This window comes from Lycium ferocissimum, chromosome 4 (genome assembly GCF_029784015.1).
Source record: "Lycium ferocissimum isolate CSIRO_LF1 chromosome 4, AGI_CSIRO_Lferr_CH_V1, whole genome shotgun sequence".
NCBI lineage: Eukaryota > Viridiplantae > Streptophyta > Magnoliopsida > Solanales > Solanaceae > Lycium > Lycium ferocissimum.
The window spans coordinates 68,357,504-68,369,151 of record NC_081345.1 but is presented as its reverse complement, the minus strand read 5'-3'; the positions used below and the strand labels follow the sequence as shown (position 1 = coordinate 68,369,151).

The 11,648-nt window shown below is 36.0% G+C and overlaps 1 protein-coding gene across 1 annotated transcript; it reads left to right on the top strand.

The window, feature by feature from the left end:
- Window positions 1-1,316: 1,316 nt before the first annotated feature.
- Window positions 1,317-10,404, top strand: LOC132053625 (ribose-phosphate pyrophosphokinase 1). The gene is made up of 9 exons (XM_059445713.1): window positions 1,317-1,488; window positions 1,721-1,900; window positions 3,419-3,667; window positions 4,374-4,517; window positions 4,696-4,863; window positions 5,728-5,797; window positions 6,370-6,451; window positions 9,114-9,273; window positions 10,151-10,404. The coding sequence occupies exons 1-9, from the start codon at window positions 1,414-1,416 to the stop codon at window positions 10,187-10,189; spliced, it is 1,167 nt and encodes a 388-aa protein (XP_059301696.1). The 5' UTR covers window positions 1,317-1,413; the 3' UTR covers window positions 10,190-10,404.
- The last annotated feature ends 1,244 nt before the right edge of the window (window positions 10,405-11,648 follow it).

Here is an 11,648-nt window from a genome sequence, read left to right as displayed (position 1 = left end):
TTATATTTGACATATGTTTCATTCTTTAGACATTGTTGGTTAGAGTCCTTGTTCGATGACTTTCAGATTTTGGGGGTGTAATAGTTAAGACTTCTGCACTTATATTATTTATTATTTATGACTTGGTCAGACTATTTATTCATTCACTTATTTATTGATTGTTAGAGTATAAATGATTAAAGAAGTTGAAATTGGCTAGTGACTAATGGGTTAACGGGTAAGGGTTCGCCTACTAGTGATAATAAGGTAGGTGCCCGCACGATCGGTAATTTGGATCGTGACAGCTTAAATGCCAAATTTCCTCCCACTACATGAAATGATGTGTACAACTAGTATAGCACTAAAGTTTCGGGTAGAAGAGGACCTTTCTTCATCGATCACCATCTCAACTAGAGCTGTCAACCAATATGAGAACTGTCTGGTACCTTCCTTCGGATGTTCGGAGCTCAAAAGAAGAAACATATCCAAGCGATACAATCCATACCGTTCAACATCATGTCCAGGTTAACCCCGTTTCTGGTTTTCTGGCCTCCATGTTTATGACACACTTTTTTGGTGTTCTCGATGTATTCCTATAAATAGTTGGATTGTATGTAATAATTGTTACACTTGATACTTAGAAGGAATAAAAAAAGCTGTCTTCTCTCTAAATATTTTGTCTACATATTTCAATATCACTATTCTTAAATAGTACTTACTTTGTGCCAATTTATGTGATATACTTTCTTTTGTAGTCTCTCCCAAAAAGAATGATACAGTTATATAAAGAATGATACAGTTATATATTTATAAATAATTTAACTTAAAACTTCTCCTTTTTATCCTTAATGAAATGATTTACTGCCACACAGATATCTAAAACTTTATTTAGATCACAAGTTTCAAAAATTTTCATTTCTTTCTAAACTCCGTGCCTAGTCAAACTATATATCACATAAATTGGGATGGAAGGAGTATTCTTTTAATTAAATTTGTAAGACATTTTGTACCTATAGAAGAAAAAAACAGTTAGTCCCTCCGTCTCAATTTATGTGATATAGTTTGACTGGCCATAGAGTTTAAGAAATCAATGAAGATTTTTGAATCTTGGGGTCTAAAATAAGCCAAAGATATTTGTGTTGTTATAGAACATCTTGTTAAGCATCGGTCAAATTTAAAGTTAAATTATTATCAAATAAGGAAATTATTCTTTTTAAAACAGACTAAAAAGAAAAATGTATCACATAAATTGAAACAGTGAAAGTATTAACTAATACCTCTGGGTCATTTGAGGAATTGAATGGGTGTCTAATTTTGATGGCCAGATAGATATTTCAAAACCCTAACTCTTAAAACAAAACCAATCCCTCTCTCTCCCCTATATACAAAACAACTCCTCTCATTTCTGCTCATACACTGCGTATCCGCAGTAGAATGGCATCGATAGGTTTACCTGGAAGCTTAATAGCTGTCTGCAAAAGTAGATATGCTGCTTCAAACTCCATTATAGTAAGCTATTTCTCTTCCTCTTCTTCTTCCAAATTATATATGTGAATTACATTATACTCCCTCCGCCCCAATTTATGTGACACAATTGGAACTTTCAGAGTCCACCAAATTTTTCTTTGACCGGAAATTCTTTTAAACATTTTAAGTTGTTAATTGATTTATAGTACTATTTCATTAATTTCGTGGCGAAAATTCTCTGTGTTCAAATTATATGTGGTTGTCTTAATTGTAGAGGTGTAACGTGGCTGAACCACTAAAGTATAGTAAAGAGAATGGGAGAGCATACATGCCCATCCAGATTAATGGTGACACTTCATTTACGAATGAGTTAAGAAGATTTGCAGTTCCACAACCTCAAAATGACACCAGACTCCGTATTTTCTCTGGCACTGCCAATCCTGCACTTTCTCAGGTACAACTCGTTTTGTCTTCAGAATTTTTGTTTAAAGAGTTGGTATTTGTTTCGAATACATTATAAGAATAAGGGTGTGTTTGGTATGATGGAAAATGTTTTCCGAGAAAATATTTTCTTGGAAAACAAGTGATATTTTCATGTTCTTGTGTTTGGTAAGCAAGCTAGAAAATGTCGTGTTAAGAGCATTTTCATATATTCAAAGCAAAACACTATGAGGTTTTTGAATTTGGATCGCAACTTCTGGTGATGGGAGTAGGCGGGGTGGGAGGTGCAGGGGTAGGCGGGGGTTGGGGGCGGGGTGGGAGGTGGAGGGGTGGCGGGGGAGGGTGGTAGTGGGGGTGGGTAGGCGGGTATTTCCATTGGCTGGCCGGTGGGAGCGAGAAGTTTGGGATATGTTTGGTGTTTTCCATCAATCATCCGGATCTACGCCGTATATGCGTTGGTGTGTTTTTATGATTTGGAAAATGTTTTCTTTCAAAGTTTAAAGAAAAACATGTTTTAAGATATCTAGTGCTACCAAAGAAGGGAAAATAGGAAAACATTTTCCGTCATACCAGACACACCTCGAAGCTTATTACGCCAACTATCAGTTGTCCCCTTTTCGAACCTGAACTATCTGCTAGGTGTGTTTTAATACATAGATGGTGGTAGTCAGGTGGGAAAAGGGAACAATTGATAGTTGGGGTGTGACACTCGTAAAAATGTGATAGTTCATGTGTGTTTTTGACCATTATCTTTTATAAGAATAAATGAAGAAGTTACAGGCTTTAATTGATTCGCTCCTATTGTTGAAGGGGACTGAGATGGCTCCACAGTTTTGAATTTAGGTATTTGCTTAAAGGAAAAGTCTATAGTCTCAATTCCAACTTGAGTATAAGGGATTTAGTTGTTGCTGACGTGTGATATCAGCTTTTTAATTGAAGTCTATAGCAATTATCATGGCGAGCTAGACAAGAAAAAGAATTGAAGCCTAACATGAAAGCTGATCAATGGATTGTTTACATATACGCTTAATTCCATTTTGGAGTTGCTGAAATGTTTTAGTTAGTTTAATATCTCCTACCTACAGTCCTACTTGACTCATCCAAGGCAACCTTTAAAGCTCTGAAGGTTATAAGAAAGTTAAAAATAAAACAAAATGCAAAACAACATAATTCCACTCTTTTATCATATGGTCAAATAAGAGAAAGAGTATTGCTAAAGGACAAATATTTGGGTTTGCTTGTTCAATAGCATAATTGTAAATAGCCTCCTTATCCAACTATAAGTTTGCGGATTCGAGTTATCAAGGACTGATGAGGAAAGGTCAAACTTGGGCTCCTGGATAAGGGGTTTGGGGAGTTAATTCTTACCATATCAAAAAAACTAGTAAGTAAATGAAAATTCTTTCTTCATTATCTTTGCCAATGCAATTCTTTTTAATATATTAGAAGTTGTTTCACAAGTTTTGGATAATATGATCGTGTCTATATTTTTTTATGCATCATTACTGATGGATTGCCGCCTGTTTCGTAGGAAATTGCTTGCTACATGGGTTTGGAACTTGGAAAGATAATGATAAAACGTTTTGCTGATGGCGAGATTTATGTTCAGTTACAAGAGAGCGTTAGGGGTTGTGATGTATATCTTGTTCAACCCACCTGTCCTCCTGCTAATGAAAATCTGATGGAACTCTTGATAATGATTGATGCTTGTCGTAGGGCCTCAGCCAAAAATATCACTGCAGTGATTCCTTACTTCGGGTATGCCCGTGCTGATCGTAAGGTAATTCTACGTGGCTTGTCTGATAAAATGATAAATGAATGGTCAAGTATGCATAGTTCTTGTCCAATGAGAGTTTGTTATCTCATATTGGATTTTGTTGCTACAAACTAAGATGGTTAGACAACGATAAAACATGTTTGACAGATTGAGTGTGTCAGATAGGTAATGCATATTCTTTTTAGTATGGTCCTTTCCTTGATTAGTTAGATACATAGTTGATAGGATTAAGTTCGATGAGTTTTACATTATGTAATTATGATACGATTGAATATGTCATGCATGCTTTACTTTTGAAGCCATTTCTATTTTTGATCAAGATGAATAAGAATTAGGTATGGACAGATGTATTCTAATTATTGTTGTTGTTGTTATTATTATTATTATATTTATTGTGTTTGAAAAATCAATGTCAAGTTCTCAATTTTTATTCAACAATTTCCCGTTTTCGCTAGCTGGCTCGGCCGAATGGAATCACCGATTTGGATAGAATGGTCGACTCCTTATTCTTTGAGAGTTTGCTTGCGGCAGTAACATTGGCTAGGCAATCAAGGCATGTCAAATAGAGTTAGTCTTAGGGTGAAGATTCGGTTGGAAAACTGGAACTGGTTGGGGAAGGGGGACTTGAGCTTTTTTCTGGTCACTGATAGCGGAAATCAACCTGAGTTATTCACTATCTAATTCACTCATATACCCAGTCCTTTTGCAGACGCAAGGTCGTGAATCAATTGCAGCCAAACTTGTAGCAAATCTGATAACAGAAGCTGGTGCAGATCGAGTTCTTGCTTGTGATCTCCATTCTGGCCAGTCAATGGGCTATTTTGACATTCCAGTGGATCATGTACATGGCCTGGTAATTTTTCTATAGCCACAACATTTACTTTAGCATCAACAGCGCCGGTACTAGGTATGATGTTAAAAAATGAGTAAATTGGAAGAGAAGGCTTTTTCCCTTCACTGGTAATTGGAAGGAAAACGTGGATTCATTTGTTTGCTTCTTTTCCTTCTTTCGTTTGTGTTTGCATGTATAGCCTGTCATACTTGATTACCTTGCAAGCAAGACTATCTGCTCTGATGATCTAGTTGTGGTATCTCCGGATGTTGGTGGGGTTGCAAGGGCAAGAGCTTTTGCCAAAAAGTTATCAGATGCACCCCTAGCTATCGTGGATAAAAGGCGTCATGGGCACAATGTTGCTGAGGTAATCTTCTTGATAGTATATTATTTGAGGTTTCTTTTCCACCCTCTATTTTTCGTCTCCTTTATCTTTTTCTTTTCTTTTTTCTTTTTGGATGACATGTGGGGTTGGTTTGGGATAGTTCTTTTTGTTGCTAAAAACAACTCTTTGGTGAAGAAAAAACTTTTAATAGCTATACATTTTATTATATGTTAGCTTTACAATGAAATTGTTAATATGTGGAATTCACCGGGCTGAGTGCTAAATATGCTTGTAATTTGGTCAACATGCTAACTTCCGTGCTACTGCTTACGATGATAGTTTTTGTGGGTGTGCATATTTTTTAATATTTCCAATGTTGATTACTAATTATATTTGTAAGTTCTATTAAATGCATGGTTGCTTATAAACCGTCGAAATAATATTCTCTTTCTTTCCTTAGAAGGAGTTGAGTTTCAGTGTTGAGGCTCATGTTCCTCTCGCGGCTACAACTTTGCAACTTAAGCATCACTTTTCAATTTCATGTACACCATGACCTCTTTACAGACATTAAAGGTTTATCATCCCAGTTTCTTGGAATTGAGTTCCCTGTCTATGTTTCTATCCATAAAAGCCACCTACTATGCCCTTAACTATTTTATCATCTCATCTCATTCGACATGATGCCTGTTTTCTTTGTTTTTTTTGAAATTGGTAACTTTCGACATTATGCCTCTTTGTCCGTGTATGTATCTTTACATGTTCTGAACATGCTATACCAAGTACAGGAATCTTCTTACATATGACATCATAAATGCATGTGCCAGTCTTTCCATTCTTTATAATTTTATTATATGTGCCTGTTTGTATGTTTTTTGTGAGCACTAACTTGCTGCCGTCTGCCCGCAGGTAATGAATTTGATTGGTGATGTCAGGGGAAAAGTGGCAGTCATGGTTGATGACATGATTGATACAGCTGGTTAGTTTTTTTCTTTTGTTTCCCTTTGTGGTCTTGTTTGCTACAGGTCTTTCTCCTTTTTTGTTTTGTGAGAAAGCCATTTTGCACCTGCTTTAGTGCATTACGGAGTTTAGTTGTTAAGTTTTAAAGCGAAGATCCTTCAATAATATTTTGTCCCTTACGTTCTATAAGTGCTGTATCACAATTAGTTATTTTCAACCATTGTTATATGCTAAGTTGCGCGGACTCTTCACGTTCGATGCCGCAACCGTGTTGGATTCTCCAAAAATACACTACTTTTGGAGAATCTGACCTGCACCCGTTGACATATTTGAAGAGTCCGAGCAACATAGGTCATATGTGATAGCCCACTTGCTATTAATACCTTTGGCATTATTTTGACCAGGGACTAGGAGATAGATTTCATGCTCATCTTAATGTGATTTCTTAGTAATCAAATGTCCGTTTCCTTTTATGTTTTTTTTTTTTCCATTTCTTTCTCTGCATGATTCGTGGGTGGGTCTGTTTGTAAAACTGTTACTCCTTGTCAAGCTATAAATATTTTGATGTTAATACTGCTAATTGTTTTACAGGTACTATTGCAAAAGGAGCTGCTCTTTTGCATCATGAAGGAGCCAGGGAAGTTTATGCATGCACCACTCACGCGGTTTTCAGGTACTTTTGTATGTTTTATCCCTAATCTGGAACATTGTGTCAATCCTAAGCTTGCAAACTTCAGCGAAAGTAGTTCTCCCGTATCCTTAATAGTCTGGAACTTCTTAGTCACATGATCTCGGTGTCATACTGCTTTGTATTGCTTGTCCTTATCTGACCTTTTTTGTCATGCTTTCTCTTGAGCCGAGGGTCTTTTGGGAACAGCCTCTTTACCTCGCAAGGTAGGGGTAAGGTCTGCGTACACTCTTCCCTACCCAAACCCCACTTTGTGGGATTTCACTGGGTATGTTGTTGTTCAGTTCTTGAAACTGTGTCAATTTGCTTCGAGAGGAAGAAAGGAACTGCGTCAATTTACTAATGGAAATGTTTCGGGGGAAAAAGATAAAAAGAAAATTGTTCATCTAAATTCTGCTCATCTTAAATAAATCACACGGGAATCTGAGCATTTGTCCCCCCCCACCAAAAAAAAAACAATAGTATTTTCACCCGTACCAATTCACCTCACCCCGCTTAAGTGTTTTTTTCCTAATCTTTTGGCTGGAATTTTCCATGTCTAAAAGGTTGTAACTCTGTTACATTTATAAATCATTTTCAATAAGAATACATGTTTAATTCTTGTTATCATTTGACGTCTTGTGGAATAGGATCTTTCAGATCTCAATTTGAGATATGCAGTTGTAAGCTTGACAAAGAATATAAAATAACCCAAGTAATCTGTGTTCATAAAAAAGCACTAACTATTCGGAATCAAATTTAGTCAATGAGTAGCTTACATTAGGTATGATACATGATAAGTCTCTAGTTAGGTAGCAAAATAGAAATTTTATGACAACATACTATAAGTATTACTCCCTCCGTATGTGAACCTATTTCCTTTTAGTCCGCGCCAAAAGAATGACCCCTTTCCATATTTGGAAACAAACAATCTTTATGCAATGATTTATAGCTCGAGTAAAATGATTGATTCGAGGTTTTGTCTCTGTATGGAATTCTATCTAAGAAATGACAACTGGGTTCGTAAAATGATCAAGTCAATTAAAGATGTTAGTCTTTTTTTTCTTCTTTCTTCCTGAAAATGAAAAAGAACCATATTTGGAAACAAACAATCTTTATGTAATGATTTATAGCTACACACTATATATGTGACTCATTTTACACCACAAGTTCAAAAGTCTTCTCCTTTTCCTTAAACTCCGCACCCAGTCAAATAGGTTCACATAAATTGAAACGGAGGAAGTATGAGATTTTGAATATCCACAATTAAAAGAAACTCCTAATTTGTTCTTAATAATGTGTTAAATATAGGAAGAACTGTTTGCTACATATAGGCAGTAAAAGGTAGACTTTCTTGTAAATATGGTTTCAGTACTACATAAGTACTGTTTGCTACATATGAAATATAGAAAAAGTTACCAGTTTCAAAAAAAAAAAAATATAGGAAGAAAACAAGCCCAAACTAGGCAAAATAAATACTGAAGATTCATATGATTGGTTCCAATCAGTGTTGGCATAAGCCCCATGGGTATTTAATTTGTAGTATTTCATAAAATAATATAATTACAATAAATATTTTTAAATAGGTAAAATTACATAAAAAATAAAAGAAAACTATATATATATATATATATATATATATATATATATATATATATATATATATATATATATATATATATATGTGAACGTTCAAAGAAAAATATATATATATATATATATGTGTGTGTGTGTGCGCGCTCGCGAATCAAAGCAATCCGTTACACGCCACTTACAACTTGTAATTATATATCATAATTTTACAAGTATAAACAATACAATGAAATAAAAACTATTATGAAATTGCAAATCAACTCTAACATCTTAACTTTCAAACAATGAAAAAATCACGATATTACTATCATACTATTCATTTTATCTCCCGATAAACAAATAATCAATAAACTTTATCAGTATTATAATTAAAATGTAACTCCTTCATGAATAAAAATAAAATTACTTTCAATAGCGAAATAATAAAATATGATAATTTTGATACGTATGACAAAAGACCATGACAAGTGAAAATGTACAATTCGGCTATGTAAATTTTAAAAGAAATATTAAGTGATATTCATCCTCACGATGTTCTCAAATAGTAAATATGCAATACTACGACTTGTTATTTGAGTTACACCCAATCCTCTTATTTCTATAGATGAAAAACTATTTTCATTCATTTGTTAAAGAATTATGAGGGTCAAAAATTTTAATTAAGGAATTTAACATATAATTTGTGTAAGAACTGTTATGTGAGCCCCGAGCGTTAGGCGTAGCCCCGCACATGTGCCCCGGGGCGAGTCCTGAAACTGCCTTTTCAAACACTGGTTCCAATTACTTGTGAGAAATTATATTGCTTTTTCCAATTAATACCGAACTGTGAAATAGCAAAATTATAAGTGAATCAAAAGTGAAGCACCCCCCCCCCCCTCCCCACACACACACACCAGCACCTGCACCCGTAAATTTAACCCGCACCCCCTCGTTGCCATCCCTATGTCCTTAAAGAAATGGCTTTGGACGTTGAGATGCTAAGCTGCCCTGCATGTTACTGAAATTTGCATGTTACTTGAGATATACTGCAGAGCATGCATTTATTTATGTTGAATCTTAATCTAATGTTTTGCAGCCCTCCTGCAATAGAGAGGTTGTCGAGCGGACTGTTTCAGGAGGTAATCATCACAAATACCATCCCCGTTGCAGAGCAGAACTATTTTCCCCAGTTGACCATCTTGTCTGTGGCAAACCTCTTGGGTGAAACCATTTGGCGTGTCCACGATGACTGTGCAGTAAGTCTACGCTTCACTCTTAAGATGAACTTGTACCTTATTCCTCTTCCCTTCATTATCCCTTTCCTTTCTGTTCCAAATTGCAGGATGATGTCTCTAAGGGCCCGTTTGGCCATAAATACCAAAAACTTTCACTTTTTTTGGAATTTTTGAAGTTGGAGTTGGAGTTGGAGTTGTGTTTGGCCATAGTTTTTGAAATTGTAGTTTTTGGTGAAATGTAGTGTAAAAAAGTGAAAAAAGTGAAATTTTTTGAAAAACAAGTTTTTCTTGTTTTTAGTATTCCGGAATACAACTCCGGAAAAAAGTGAATAATTATGGCCAAACGCTAAAAGTAAAAAAAGTGAAAAAATTTTCCAAAAAAAAGTGAATAATTTTTATGGCCAAATGCCCACTAAGAAAAAGGGTGCTAGGTCATCACATTTGTTTTTAAAAAAATACTAGGAGAACAAGCAAAGTTTTTCCCCCCCTTTTTTTTATGAGTAGAAAAGCAAAAGAAAAGCAAAAGTATAATGACATTCTCAAAGGACGTGGAGAAACAATCACACGCATCCTTTTAGGAATCTTATGTGATTTTAAAATTGCTCTTGGAAAATCTGGTAATATTTGAAACTTGTAGTTACATAAAACTCAACAATGGTTTAACATGACTGAGTAAACTTAAATAACACTTCTAGGAAACAGCTGTGTAGCACTTGCATGATTCTATTTCCTTCATGACTTGGGAGTATCCCTGTTAGAATTATGTATTTTTAACATCTCTTGAATATTTCTACTGCGAAGGCTAATTTCAGTTTCATGTTTTAACTGTGATAATAGTGTCAACCAATCCTTGTAGAGAATGTTCAGTATGAGACTCTTCTATCTTTGTACTTGTCAGGGCGGCTTTGAGCCTTACTCCAGCTTGGGCATTGATTAGTTAGTCCCCATTCATTGGCTGCTTTGAAACTGTTCTCTGGAACTTGAAGCAGTACTTTTTAAACTGTTATCTGGAACTTGAAGCAGTATTGTAAATCTACCAAATTTTCATCCAGTAATGAAGTGAGGATTTTCAGTTGTATAAATCTTTCTTGAGGAATGTAATGTTGTAATATCAGTGACTTGGATCCCTGGTGTAAATAAGCTTTTGGATGAGTTGTCTTTTGTTTTTTTCCTTTTCTGGATGACTGATACCTTTCATTCTTGAACTCTGCCCATATGTAGAAGCTTTACTGAAATTGCTATTGCGTGGCATCACATCATAAACATTTCTGGCCAAAAGAATAGAGCAAATTAAGTTCTGAAACGTGACACGATCATGTTTACCTTTCTTCTTTTGTGCCGTTCAAGTACTCTTGCACTTTTATGTGTAGGGAATGAGGAGCAATTTCTTAAAGGACGGCATGGAGTTTTAAGAACAAATGATTTGCAGGAAAAAAACTTGGCAATTTCTGCCTTGAGCATGAGCTAGTTTTGAGCTATCCGAAGCATTGAAACATGAAATAGATACAAATGCTTAAAACAGGTGTTTGGGTTGTTATAGTGAGTGCAAACTTAAAGACCAACAACAAACCTTGTAAAATCTCACAAAGTGAGGTGGAACTTGGAGAGGGTAGAGCGTACGCAGATCATACCCCTACTTTGGGAGGTAGAGAAGCTGTTTCTGATAGGTCATTCGCAAAGAACTCAAAGTAGTGTAAAAAAGCACTAACAAAATATAAAAAGCATGATAAATTGTCTGAAAAAAAGTAGTTGTAACTACCACAAATTAGTACATAATCGAAGTACTAAAACAAGAGGTAATAACAGAAATCGGTGGCCAAGAAACTACAAGAATAATACTATGACTAGTACTATGAAAGGGTATTAAGGACAACGCTTAACTACTTACCAACCTTCTATCTTAATCCCTGTCCTTCATAACCTACTATCTAAGGCCATGCCCTCGGTAAGCTGCACCTGCGCCATATCATGTCTAATGACCTCTCACCACTACATTTTCGGCCTACCTCTACCTCTCCTAAAATCATCTATAGCTAACCTCTCACACCTCTGCATTGGGACATGTAACGACCCGTCTCATCGTTACCGTGAATTTCGAAGAAACTCGCAACTTCGACTCTTTAAAAATATCTTCGTCTCAGTCATACTGGAAGTCGCTAGCTTAATCGAACCCGTTGTGCGCGTCGCGTGAGAATTTTGAAATTTGGGCCACTGTGCCTCGCTGACCGCCGTAGGGCCATGTCGCCACAAATGTGCGCGCCGTAGCGATGGACACACCGCCAAAGCGGTAAGATGGTTTGGGCAGTGTACCACCACAACGGTTCCTTAGCCGTCCTAGTGGCAGCGCCAAAGCGGTCCCCATACCGCTAAAGCGGTGACGCACAGTGATTTGCCCT